Below are 14,270 nucleotides of genomic sequence, written 5' to 3' on the forward strand. Positions count from 1 at the left end.
AGAACAAGCCCATAGACCGTTTCATCGGACGGGCAGGCCTTGGGCAGTTTGCTTCCTGTCTGAAATCTTACACTTCATATTAACTGTAAATGTATCCCTCAAATCTGATTGGTTGATTGAAATTTTGTCCCAGGGTCAACAATGCTGTTGACCTTAGAACGTCTCTCACAAAAGCCTTTCATTCACACCGACCCCACAAACAACAAAAGCTTAAACCAAGTTTACTTTAAGATCTACCATTTTCCAAAAAACGTAAACAGAATCCTGACCTAGAATATCAGCCTCTGGATAAGCAAACATATCCAAACACTTTCAAACAACCCTGCTGAAAAGACAAGACCATTTATTGAAATAAAGTTGTTAATTGTACAACAAATGTGCAAATTGTACTTATGCAGATAATGGGGCAGTTTCCCAGACAGAGCTTAGTTAACATTGGTCTTAAATGTATGCGGTATCTAGGGTGACCACCCGTCCTGCTTTGCGTTGTACCGCATAGCATTTTCACCCCTTGTCCTGCACATCGCATATTGTGAAATACGTTCTTTAATCCGAAACGCACACAAGACATTTGCTTGCGCCATTGTTAACTTCATTATTTAAAAGCGCTGTGTCAAAAGCAGCAACCGTTGCACACCAGTGTCCAACAAGCTCATACAAACGCAATTCTTTAAGTCTGACTTTTATTTAATGTATGTCATCGAGGCTGTGACGTCTTTCGGTAGCTCCATTGGCGATCCCTCCCATGTCAACTTGCCAAATAAAAAGAATAAAAACATCGTAAACGGTGTGGCTTTAAAACTGTGTTTAGCCTTTAGGTTGTGGTTAGCATATTAAAATAAAAAAATGGCAAGTCATGAAATGCATTATTGAACAATAATACATTTTAAAATAGAAACTCATTTTCTTCAATTGTTTGTTATTTATTCCTTTAATTTTCTCTTTTTAAGAAGATATTCAGAGTGTACATCATGATAACTACTAGGCTGATCTGTGATCAAATTTTAAAGAGACATTGAACATTAAATTGAAATCGCCTTTATTATGTGTATGTTATATAACATTTTATCTATGCCTTAGTTATGTTGTAGTTGGAACGGACTAAATAACAAATACATTTTATTAGCTTAGGAAATATGTATATTTTTTTTAAATCAGTTATTATATCACAGTTTTGCACTACCTTTTAATGGTGTCCCACATTATCCCACACAAACAGAATACCTGCCCCACATTTAGTTTGTTGGTTGGTTAACAAAAACAACTTTGAAATAAAATAGATCAGTACAATAGTTTTGTATCAAGATGTCTAGTCCTGGCTTAAGCAAATCCCTATCCGCGAAACCACGGCAATACAGTATGTTTTGAATTTATGCCCTTCGGCCTCATACATTACACTTTTGATCAACATTCACTACTGTAGTGCTTATCACTAAACTTGTATTTGTATAAGGAGCATTTGATATAACACAAACTCACCTGTGAAAAAAATCATTACACTTAACTTAAAATGTTTGCCTGTATTTACAATTGGAATACGAAACCATCACTACAGAATCAGTCCAGAAAAACAATCCTGTCAGTGTAAATATGTACAATTACAAGTATTTCCTCTCATAAGCAAACAGCACTCCATCCACTTTAAATTAACATACAGATTCATTTTCGATTCCCCCCTGAGCTTCACTACCTGTCTGTGGTATATTGCATTCACCAGATGAGAACTGAAGCCAATTACTTTTCATTGTTTAAGAACCTCTGCAATATGTTATACGATGACAACGTCCGATGTGCTTTATGGAAACATCTTATTGCGTGATTGCAATCCATTTTCACACCAGGCATAACTGGCAGATCTTCAGATTTAATGACTCACGTGAACTTGCGGCAATCCGAACAATCCGCACCGTGCATCCCATCAATTATTTAAAGGGCACAAATTGATATCGCAGCCACAGGATCCTCTGGTTACGAGGCAATATTCTCTTACGGCCGACCATCTCTCTCCAACAGCTGGGGAAAATGTCCAGGAGATGTCACGGAGCGTGACCTAGCAACCGGGTCACCGATTAACACAGTGCCACTCACTCTCATTTCGCCCCCCCGCCATGTTTTATAGCATGTATCACATGGCTAATCATTTCTAGGCGCCTGCTGATGTCGGCCGTGGTGGACACATGCCATCTGTTGGGACGTTTTGGGGTGACTCTAGAAGGTCACACGCGTGCTTGTCATCAACTCTGTAGTGTTATAGAAAATTGTTCTTCACCGATTACTGAAAAATAATATAGGCTATATTTTGAAGAATTCAATATTGCTTGAAAGCGACTGTCACAATACCTCTCAAAATGACTTCAGATGGTTGTTACACTATTTTCAAAGAAAAAAATATTGTGACCTCCATACAATTTAAACTTACAGAGATGACGTGTAAACATCAGTTCTCACAGTCCATAACGGTCGTGACCCAAGAGGCGCCCCAGCCGAGATCTGACATGAGACCACCCACTCCAAAATACCAATGTTACATTACTCCGATTACAGCACTATACAGCATATAGCAGAATAAACGAACATTACCATTAGTTTAAACAGAAGTCAGTATAGAATGCATGCATTTAAACTATAAACAAAGGATCTACTGTAATAGTAATGTAGTTTAATCCTACAATGGTGCCAAGACGTAACAGCTGAGGTGAGAGACCTCAGAGGTAGAGCTGCTATTAAGTTACTAAAAGTTCCCACTAGTTTAGTATTCTTTTACAATGTGATGGCTGAGCACAACAGAGAGTGGGAATAATCCTGATCAAATGGGTGTTGATGAGGGATGAATAGTGTGTGTTTACGGTGATATCACTCTTTGGCGCCTCAAAGACTGTCGCTGCTCTACTGTACTGTCTATGCCCCGAACAACCAATCACGATAAACATGGAAATATCAGACAATATTTAAAGTGGTCTGCAACCTGGGAAAATGAATGAGAATACAATCTTGAAGTACATCCTTGTACAATATGGAATGTAAACAAAATGGTTATGTGTGTAATTTTTGATATAAATTTTGTAGTTAACACATATATAAGACCACTGTGACGAGCGAGGCGGGACGAGAGACGTGAGGGAACGATGCAAGGCCGGTGACGCGAGTGATAATGAGTGTCAGCTGCACGCGGCACCGGTCTTGCATCTCTCACAGAGGAGATCGAAAGCATAAGAGGACGAGCCACAGAAGTGTACGACGAGAGAGGACCAGGCCTTGCTTTGTTATGTTTAATTATGATTGTGTGGCCGGCAGTCGACCGTGAGGTAGCTGTCGGCCCTTTTACTTTCGTTTTGTTGTTTGTTTATTTTATTGAAAGTTTATTTAAACGTTCGCCGGTTCCCGCCTCCTTCTCGTTTATTTTGAATTTGTTACTTTAAAACTTAGCCACCTAACATATTAAAGAGAAAACACAGATGTTTTAGGAATCAGAGAAAAACTTAAACAATTATTATCATTTATTGGGCAAATAACAAACTGAAACAACTAAATGTTTTTATGCCCAAATTTGGGACGGCACATTCAACTCCTCTTAGAAGATAGAAAATAACCAAAAGCTTAATTTCTTTAAAGGACTGCAAGTAGAAAACTGTAATTGAACTTTTTAATTAAAATAGTAGTATTTTCCTGCATTTCTTGAAAGATTGTAAATTAAAAAACTCATGGATAATTATAAAAAAACACCATGTTTTTTAAATCTTGCTATTATTCTGTTATCACGTTTTTGGTTAAGTGTGCTATAACTGTATAATTTGATTTTACTATTTTTAAATAGTATGTATATTTAAGTTAGTTAAAACAAACCAACATTAGTTTTATTGAAATAAGATGGAATCCAAAGTAAAAAATATAATTTCAATTTTTTTAATAGATCAGTTTTTTCAAATGAACTCTTCAATAATTGATTTCCTATTTCAGCATCAGAAACACTACTGTGACTGAAGAGCTAAAATATGCTGGTGGATAACCAATTAAAGAAACAATGAAAAAATATTTTGGTAACCACCGATACTGTTAGTTAGGGTTAGGTAGGGGGTCTTATAGATTTGTTAAGCACTGTGAATGTACCTCAGTTACATTTCACTGAAAAAAAAATGTCCATCTCTATAATTAATTCAAATCAAAATTCAAATATTAAAACCCATTCTCTCTCTCCACCTCTCTTATCTGTGTTTATCTGTCACTAGACTTCAAGAACAAGATTTCGGATCAGCGAAGCGTCCAAGTAATTAAGTCTTCGTATTACTCCGCTACAGATATTTGATCCACACGTGTAAGAGAGAAGACTATCAGAACACAGTGTTTTGGAATCAAACTCCTCCACATCAACTACTGGAGACAAACTAGATTGCGTGCAGGCCACAGCTTTCTTACCAAGGTAGCACAATCCCACATCAAAAATGGGATAAGATAACAACCATACTTCTTTGCTCTTCTGGCCGAACATGTCATGTTATTTTACAGATGACTTGAGATGAAAGACCAAACGGAGGACGGCCATTGATCGCTAAAGATGAGGTACTACAGCACTGCCGACGTTTCCAGATGCAATGACGGCTCGTTTTTTACAGCTGCAGTCTTCAATCTTCATTACCATTCTGACTCGACTACAATTAGCCCATGAATCACTAATTACATGCATTACCATTATTAGTGGACTCATTATACCGCTTGTTAACTGACTAACGTTTTTCAGAGATAAAAGAAGCAATTATGATGCCTGTACTGTAGTCCCACAGCAGAAAACAAGTCTGCGTATTTTGTGCGCTGCAAGTCACAGTTGCGTTTCTGCAAAGCAGAAGAAACTAGCACTGTGCATTGAGGTCAAGCAACGTAAACAGCTAGAAAGCAAAAGCAATGAAGCAGAGATAACCTTGAAACTCTGTAAGTAGTAGCCATGGCAAAGTAGAGCACATCTGATACAGCAGCGAATTGCAATACGATCTCAATCTATTCTTCCGAATTTCATATGACGGAAGAAAAGCAGGAAAAGTTCGATGTCAACGGGGTACATCTGGACCATGTGGAGGCGGAGGCTATGAGTAGAAGGTCGAACAAGCTATTGATTATCACGGACATCTCACGCACCCTCTATCCCTGACACGCTTGTTAGGATGAGGGGCACGTTAAGAAGCCGGCTGATCCAACCTCACGGCAATAGGCAGCGATACATGAGGTAATTTCTGCCCACCGCCGTCACATCCAATACAAGCAAGAGCAGAGGCGTCCCTGACTAGATCTAAATCCACAGCTGTCCCGCTGCTATTTCACAACTTTTCTGAGAATAATTCTAGTGCAATTCAAGATGAGTTTATAAAATACCCTCCATTTTGAAAGAATGTGTGGATTCACATTTTTTGCTGCACAAGTACAATCAAATTGGCTTTTTAGGTAAATTTAACTTAATATTTTACTTTCTATCATATAGGCTAAACGTGTTTATATACATTGAAATTGCTTATTTATTTTGAAGGGTTGCAATGTAAAGATATTTAAAAATGTTAACGGTAAGTTGAAATGTCTTTTAAAACCAATTAGACTGTACTTAAAAACTTAAGGCTTAAGTTATGAAGTATATGGACTGTTAAAAGTCATTACAGCTACCTATTTAAAATTAAAATCAATAATTTAAATAATTTAAAAATATATCTTTTAAAGTAAATGTTACTTTATTTTATGTTTCAGCAACCACAGACCAATTTTTTTTTTATTACCTGTAAAGCCAATTTCATTTAACTCAAAATTAAGCCATCACAAATAATGTAAATAAAATAAATATTTAAAAATATATATATATAAAAAATATACATATATATATTAAATAAAATATATTTTACCATTTCAAATTCATGTGATACTGAAATAATAATCAACTTTATAAATCTATTACTTCTGTGACAACTGCCATTCGATGCCAAAACGACATTCTCACGCCTCAAATATGAGGATTCCAAACTATGTGTTAAGTTCCTAGAATCTGGGAGCTTTACTGAACACTGGCACGTTGTGTTAAAAGCAGATTCGTACATCTCAGTTGACGGCGATGAGCTCTACAGATCCTGATCGGCTTATTAAAGTGTGATGCTGTTATTTATTCATATTTGTCTGTCACAAGCTAAACCAGCGGTGAAAAGCATTGTGTGAGTGAGGTGAACGCATCTACTCTAAATCCCACACATGCCTGTACGTTAGCCAGAGCACCTCTCAGCGTTGGAGATGTTGGCAGAACAGTAGACGTGAACATGCTAGGTGTATGTTTTGGCCTAGGGGTGAGAACATGCAAGTGTGGGCTGTTGCTTTTCTGTCTCCTAATAAAACCGTCTCTTTACCGTAGGTGTACAACAGAGTTTTATGCACTTTGTTTGCCTAACCTCACACACACAAACCTGCAGCATTCTTCAACTCCATTCTGACTAATTACGCAAATGTATGTCAGCTGACGTTGCAAGTTGACAAAGTGTAATGTAAACTGCCAGTTGTGTTGCCATGGCGTGCGGCTGTGCTTTTCCACGTCCTGGCTCAGGAAGCCAACAGCGCACACCATTCCAAGCACTGATGAATATTTCAGTGTTATGCCTTTGGGAAGAAGAAAGATCCATTTTTTAACCGCCGTCGCGCTTCTCCTTCCCGTTTGATCTCCTATAGCGTGTCGTACGGTCCCAAAGTCGTCCAGTTTGGCTCCTCATGTCAAACTGTGCCAGTGGCATCCACGATGGATAAAAGCAAATGCTAACTTAACTGTGAAACTGTGCTTAAAAATACAACATAAAATGGCACTATTGTCACCTGTATCAGTGGATTTTGATTATTTAGGCCCGGTTTCACAGACATGGCTTAACTATCCCTAAGTTGAATTAAGATATTTATGTCGATTTTATAAAAATGCCTAGAAGAATACATTACTGGTGAGCAGCTTGAGACAAATCAATGGCTCTGATATATTTTAAGATATTTCTGAGCAAGTTATATTCAGTTAAATCATGTCAAACATTCATTTTAGTCTTGGACTAGCTTTAAGCCTTGTCTGTAAAACCGGGCCATAGAAACTTAAACCCCACTAAAAAATATTTAAACGTAACCACATTCAATAAAAATTTGACCCAACGAGAGCAGCTAAACTACGATCAAGTTCGAAAATAAGTTTATTAAACAAATTTGTATCTGTGCACTGAAAACTTATATAATACCATCTAAACGTTTCACTGTGAGTTCACATTACATTACGAGTCTGAGAAACGCTCTCTTTCTCTCATCTTCCATCCTTATATTTAACACAAGCCCCCATGTCACCGGCTGCCAGATCCTTTCCATTGTTATTTAGTTTTCTTTTATTACTATATACTTGAGTTATTAGTCTTATTGACATTCAGGCATCATTAAGTAAACCTCATCAGTCGGATGGCACAGGAGGGCTGGCACCTTTGACCTCTCCGCTAAGAAATCTATATAAAAGGCTTTCCGGCTCGCTTCTGTTAACATTGATTCAACCTCGTGACTCAAATTTCCTGAAAATATGATGAGATATTGTCTTTGCTCCATCTGTGCGAAAGGCGGGTGACAGTGACCACGTTTACATGGCGACAGTGAACAAATTATTTGCCTTATTCTGAGTAAGCTAATATTTCGATTAAGGTGTTTGCTTTAAGAACCTTCCCGTTTAACATGTTACACTACATAGTTTGATTAATGGCATACATCAAGTTCGAAGTTCCCTTCATAATTTCATATATCGACAAACAGTTTGTCTTCGCCATGGTACCACATACAGTTTTTGGTGTTTCATATTTTTTCTAGAATTGTTGGAATCTTTCTTGGTCTTGTCGGACCAAGAATGTGCTTTCAAGCTTGAAGCCATGTTATTTGCAGTAAAACGAAACGATGGTCCACTGCAGTGCGTGTGTGTAAACTGTCGCGAAGTGCCGCCACAATTCCTACGCGCCGGTAATAGTACCATTAAGGTGTGAACATGTGTATACCGCACTTCGATAATGCGACTAAAATAGGAGTACTCCACACGTCATAATTCGATTTGTGTTTACTACGATTATGAGTTTAGACGGATTAAGCTAATCAAAAAGCTCTGTTTACATGGTCCATTCTTAATCAGATTAGTGTCTTTATCGTGTTAATATCGGATAATTGTTGTCGATGTTAACGGGGTCAGTAATCTGATTACTTCCAATAACAAGGAAGGCCAAGAGGCCTGCAACCATTGAGTTTGGATGGCCCAAGTGGCAATCTTCCGGTCTCTCTCGTGAAATCAACACGGAGGTGACTTTAATTGCAATTTATCGACTTGCCGCTAGAGACTGGCACCAACAGAGAGCAGAATCTCATTGAGCTCCATGTTTAAATGAGCAACTTTACAGCAGAAAAAAACACGTTTACAGCCTGGTACAAAAAAATATTTAGGTCTAGAAATCAAATTTTACCCTTAGTGACAACTTTGAAGAGGGTGAATTTTTTTAACTCCCCGTTTAACTTATATTAAGCCTTAAAATTCTGCAAATAAGGTGCGTGGCCACTAGAGTGACAAGTGGTTTCAGCAAACCAGGTGCCTCAGCTCTAACCAGGTCCCGCCTTTTTGCCCATTTTCGATTTATCCGCGAGTGATGTGTGATGTCAAGATGGCGACGAGCGCCTCCGCATACTTCAGGCTTCGTTTTAACTCTTCGCAAACCTACGGTTGACGTCACGGACACTACATCCATATTTTATACAGTCTATGGTATGGACACAAAACCAATGTAAATGAATAGGTGCAGTCGCTGTTCGGTTAAGAACATTTTTCAAAATATTTAGTTTTGTGCTTTGTGGAAGAGATTAGGTCATACAGGTTTGGAATGACGAGATGGTGAGTAAATGATGACAGAATTTTCCTTTTTGGCTGAACTACCTCTTTAAAATGCATCATTAAAATTATTTTTTTGCTTATTTTTTTTAACCAAGGTACAACTCAAACATATGTCCTGAGGTACACATTTTTTTTGCCACTAAGACTGAGTTAACTTGAAAGTTGAACATTCCTTTAAGCTTGCTAGCTGCAAAACATCCTGTGCCATAAAGACGACAGCCGGGTTGTGACAGAGGGCTGTGTTGAAAATGAGAGCTGCTAATTGGGTGAGAGACTCGTCTAGAAGGCCTGTAATAATGTCCTGTGTCCCTTCACTCCCAAAATAGCGTCCAAGACTGCAGAGTGCCGCAGTCCTGCCCAACAGGTTACCCGACTGCATGTGACTCGCCAAATATAACCCGAAACCTTATCACATCCCTACTCGCTGGTAAGACATGCACTCAGATCAGATTTATTTATGGAGCCAAAAAGCGTCTTTTGAGACAAAACAACATACTTGACGCTCATTTAAACGACAGCCGGAAGAGAATCCAGTCATGCTGCAAACTTGCGTGGGAAGTAAGAATTTAATGAATTTATGGGGAGCCAACCGCACATTCAATGGAACAGCACTCCGACTCTAAACGCCTTTTTTCTGTAACACAGACCAATTAAAGAGGAATCATGTTGGTAAATGCTGACACTGTGTTCTGAACTTTTCCGGAAAGGTCATAAATTTGTAGCGGCCTTTTAATCTCGCCGAAGGTAGAAGTACGACAACACTGTGCTTGTTTTAAAGAAGAGTTTTATAAAACGTTAAACTGAACCCTGAGGCTTTATGCCTGGAAAGTACACTTGTTTTTATTTCTGAGCCAGAAAGTACCATCTAACAAGGTACATAAAGAGAACAGATGGCAAGGTGCACTCAACACAACTAATGGCATACAACAGTTACATTTAGGCTGTGAATGTAATACAGAAATGGCATAAAAATATACCATTTCAAGGGAATTCGTAAATCAAATTATGAGGTGGCTAATTTCTATAAATTTGTACGATCTTATTCGTACGCTTTAATGTGATTTGCTTTCGCGTCAGTCATGTTAGGTTTAGGGCTGTGGTTAGGGGAGGGGCTTCAGCATTGCTTAATTTCTCATAATCCTACATTTTTGTACGATTCCCATTGTACCAATTCATGCGAATTAGCCGCCTAGTAAAATAGTTACGAATTCCCGTAAAATCAGAAGTCTGAAAATGTAACCTAAATGTCATGCAGGTAAAAGGCAGCCTTAACTCACCTGTGTAAAGATATCTAAAATGCATCACTTCCAAGATCTCTTTTTGGCTCGACTATTAATGATCGCAAACTTTATTCTCACAAAAACTCAACAATTCGCTAATAATTGGTGCACTGTAATCTACATTATCAAGTCATTAACTAAATCTTTCAGGACAATCTTTCAGTAACAAGACTTAATGACAACTAAGAGGATTCCATCTTAGCAACACTTTAATAAAACAAAAATATCGACATCCTTTAAAATCCAATAAATGTGCATCACATCTTTTTACACAGAATTACTCGATTTTAATCCAGTCACCCTTCCTAAACTTCACCGGAGAACTTTACTGTCATTTCCCGAGGAAACATTCTCGATAAAGCGCAGCGCCATCCAGGTGTCTATGGCACGCTACATCACTCAATCCATCACTGAAGTGAAAATACCCAACAGTGTCATGATGGCACTCCAGTGAACGTGGCTTTGGATTATAATAAATATTCATTCATTCTGTTGAATGGGTTTAATGCTTTGCTTGCAGTCTCTGAGGCGGACCTGAGTGTTCCCCTCCATCAGACTGCCATGCATTTTTAATACTTTCTATCACGTCCGAGGGAGTCGACAATGCAACTGCGCACCATTCAGCGCCATTAACCACTCGAGGAGCTGAGATAACATTTGTGCTAACAGGTGTTAGCGTGCCTCCAGTGAAATGCCTCAGCAGTTTATGTCATTCAAATAAGAGCAACGTGCAACGTAGCTTTTATGCTATGAACAAAAAACATAAAAGCTGTGATGGTCAGCAGGGCTGGTCTGAGCACACATCTTGGGACTACAATTGACCCTACGGCTAAATCCTCAAAATCCCCCAGGGACTGCATTCAAGTATTCCCCCAAGGCCAGGCCATACAGACCTCTCCCATCGTCATTCCAGCTGTTGCCGTGTCATTCTTCAAGATATGCCTTAGTGTCACACAAACACACACTCACGGAAGGTCTGGCCCACACAGGCAGCAGCCTGCTCCCGTTCACTCACCCTTTTGCCCTCGTTCCCTGGTGCTCCTGGTTGACCGGGTAACCCAGCATCTCCCTGAGGAGGAAGGGAAAAATCAGTGCTGTAGTTCTGAGCATTTCAGTACACAAAGCTGGCTGGTCTAAACGTTTTAGTTTCACACCTGTTCACGGTCATTATTCACCTCAAACTAAATGATCGGATTCAGAAACATGAATGTGAATATGACCACACAGCAGCTGGCTCTGTCTGGACTGCTCTAGATCGCAGCGTTTAGTAAAGTGCTGATAGACAGATGTTAAGACGGCATGTTCACAGCACAATCACGGCGCAATTATGAAGGGAAGGCAAATGTAATGATCTGAATATGTGCGAATTAAAGGGAGGTTGAAGCGCTTACCTTTTCTCCGGGAACACCCTGGAGGCCCTGCGCAAAAAAAAATAACAAACATTGTGTTGATCCACAAAATGGTTGATTTCAACTCAGAAACTAAGAAATTGTACTACATTTTGATTTAATTTAAACACAAAAATATCTGATATGCCAATAGTATAAAAAATAAGCGGCTTAAAGGGATAGTTAACCCCAAAACCATGACTTTTTCTACCGCAGAACACAAAATAAATGTAAAAATGTTTGTAAACAAACACACTTGACAATATGTTGGGTTGTTGAATTAACTTGAACATTTTTTTTATTTGTCTCAACAATTGGTTAGAACAAACCAAAGGGTGGGTTTGTCCATTTTTGACCACACATTGGCTTAAAAACCTAACACGGAGTGCAACATTGGCTTCCATTGTGTGAACACAAGACTACTTAAAAATTTCTCAAAATATCTTCCAGAATCATACACTAGTTTTAAACAACATGAAGGTAAATAAATGATGAATGAATTTACATTTTTGTCTAAACTATTCCTTTAATAAATAATCCTTTAGCTCAACTGCCAGCGCACTGCATTAGCGGTACAAACGTTGTGGATTCAGTAACCGAGAAACAGCTTTTCAAATAGCCGTCCACTGTAGTGACCCCTTTGCACAAAAGGGTTAAATACGGTGTGCATCAATATATTAGGAATACTTGATCCTTTAAAGATAAGGACATTGATGACTCAATTACCTGTGATATGATTACAAGGTCACGCATTACAAAAAAAGCTGGCATTTATCAACAGCATTACTGTATAACGCCCATGGCTATCTCGCATCTTCATTGTTGCCCGTTAAAGGCACAGCAGTACCATAATGAATATGTTGTCATCTACCATTTTTGATGGATTGAGACTGAAAGTCATTTCCAGTAAGCAAATTTAGTGAGCATGCATTGCTCGCGGGTATTAAGAGTGCATTCGGAATTGCTGGGAGGATTGGGTTTTGATAGGACTAAGCGTCTAATTCACAAAAATGGCTGACTCACATGCTTACATACTATATACAATATTGAACTAAAGAGAGGACTGAGACTGGGACTTTGCAAGTCCTCTAATAATACATACACCGTACATAAAATAAATAAACAGACACTGGTATAAAACAGACCTCTGAAATTTTTTTACTTAAAAAAGGAATTAAGTGCCAAAAGTATTATTGTGCCTAATTTTATATCTTTCTTTACACAAAAGAAGATATTTCAAAGAATGTTATGTTGGTCCCCATTCACTTCTATTGTACAGACACAAAACCAATGCTGGTCAATGGGGACCAACGGTTCTCTGTTATCAACATTCTTCAAAATATCTTATTTTGTGTTCTGCAGAAAAGAGGAAGCCATACAGGTTTGAAATTACAAGAGGGCGTGACAGAATTTACATTTTGGGATCTCTCTAAATGTGTCTCGCATTTCTAAATGTGAATGTCTTTACCTGGTCTCCTTTTGGACCTTGCTTTTCAACCTACAGGAAAGAAAAGAAGTGCTTGAATCAAGGATGTGGCAATGAACATTGGCTATAAATTAAGTCAGAACAAAGACGGGAATATCTTTACAAGGCATCAAAAGCACACGAGCACTCACATATGACCTCTCTTAATCTCCTCCCTAAAACACAATGGCTTTAAAATGCTGTGAGGTGTCACTTTTCAAACGGCATTTTTAAAAACGTTAGCACATCTTGGAAACAGCTGCAAAAATAGCCATTCGCTTCATGAGCTGGCTTTGTGAAAGTCAGAACTTGAAATGTTCTACAATGAACTGTCACATTACTGACGAGAACTGTGATGTTAGAGACCGTAAATACACTCACCTAAAGGATTATTGGGAACACCTGTTCAATTTCTCATTAATGCAATTATGGTGGTGGTGTAATGGTGAGGGGGATGTTTTCTTGGCACACTTTAGGCCCTTGGTGCCAATTGGCCATCGTTTAAATGCCACGGCCTACCTGAGCATTGTTTCTGACCATGTCCATCCCTTTATGACCACCATGTACCCATCCTCTGATGGCTACTTCCAGCAGGATAATGCACCATGTCACAAAGCTCGAATCATTTCTTGAACATGACAATGAGTTCACTGTACTAAAATGGCCCCACAGTCACCAGATCTCAACCCAATAGAGCATCTTTGGGATGTGGTGGAACAGGAGCTTCGTGCATCCCACAAATCTCCATCAACTGCAAGATGCTATCCTATCAATATGGGCCAACATTTCTAAAGAATGCTTTCAGTACCTTGTTGAATCAATGCCACGTAGAATTAAGGCAGTTCTGAAGACGAAAGGGGGTCAAACACAGTATTAGTATGGTGTTCCTAATAATCCTTTAGGTGAGTGTATAAGTGACACATGTCTAGAATGCCAACATTCGTAACATCACTCTAAAAAGAAAAAAAAATAAATAAATAAAAACAAGAATTCAATACGACAGGTTAACATTATGTGAATAAAAAGTCCAGTTCAGATTCAACCAAAGCCTTTAAACCGAGATTGTTCTAATGCTTTTTGACCCACACTGAATTTACAGGCTGACTACAGCACAGAGTGGTGATGTGGGAGCGTGTTGTCGCCTCATGCTTTTCGATCTCTGGTATGTCCTCATAAATGTAAAATTAGAACGAGTAAATAATCGTTACGGCCTGATATAGTTCCGCTGGGGTTTGCTTACTGTT

At 38.6% G+C, this 14,270-nt stretch overlaps 1 protein-coding gene across 3 annotated transcripts in view; it reads right to left on the reverse strand.

The window, feature by feature from the left end:
- LOC130432065 (collagen alpha-1(XIX) chain) overlaps positions 1–14,270 on the reverse strand; it is a 123,250-nt gene that overhangs the window by 74,357 nt on the left and 34,623 nt on the right. For all 3 annotated transcript variants that reach the window (XM_056761298.1, XM_056761297.1, XM_056761296.1), the window contains exons 11-13: positions 13,030–13,059; positions 11,565–11,591; positions 11,189–11,242 (exon numbers count right to left, since the gene is read on the reverse strand). In XM_056761298.1, coding sequence (XP_056617276.1) covers positions 11,189–11,242; positions 11,565–11,591; positions 13,030–13,059 — 111 coding nt within the window. The remainder of the gene's footprint in view (positions 1–11,188; positions 11,243–11,564; positions 11,592–13,029; positions 13,060–14,270) is intronic.

Source organism: Triplophysa dalaica, chromosome 11 (assembly GCF_015846415.1).
Source record: "Triplophysa dalaica isolate WHDGS20190420 chromosome 11, ASM1584641v1, whole genome shotgun sequence".
Taxonomy (NCBI): domain Eukaryota; kingdom Metazoa; phylum Chordata; class Actinopteri; order Cypriniformes; family Nemacheilidae; genus Triplophysa; species Triplophysa dalaica.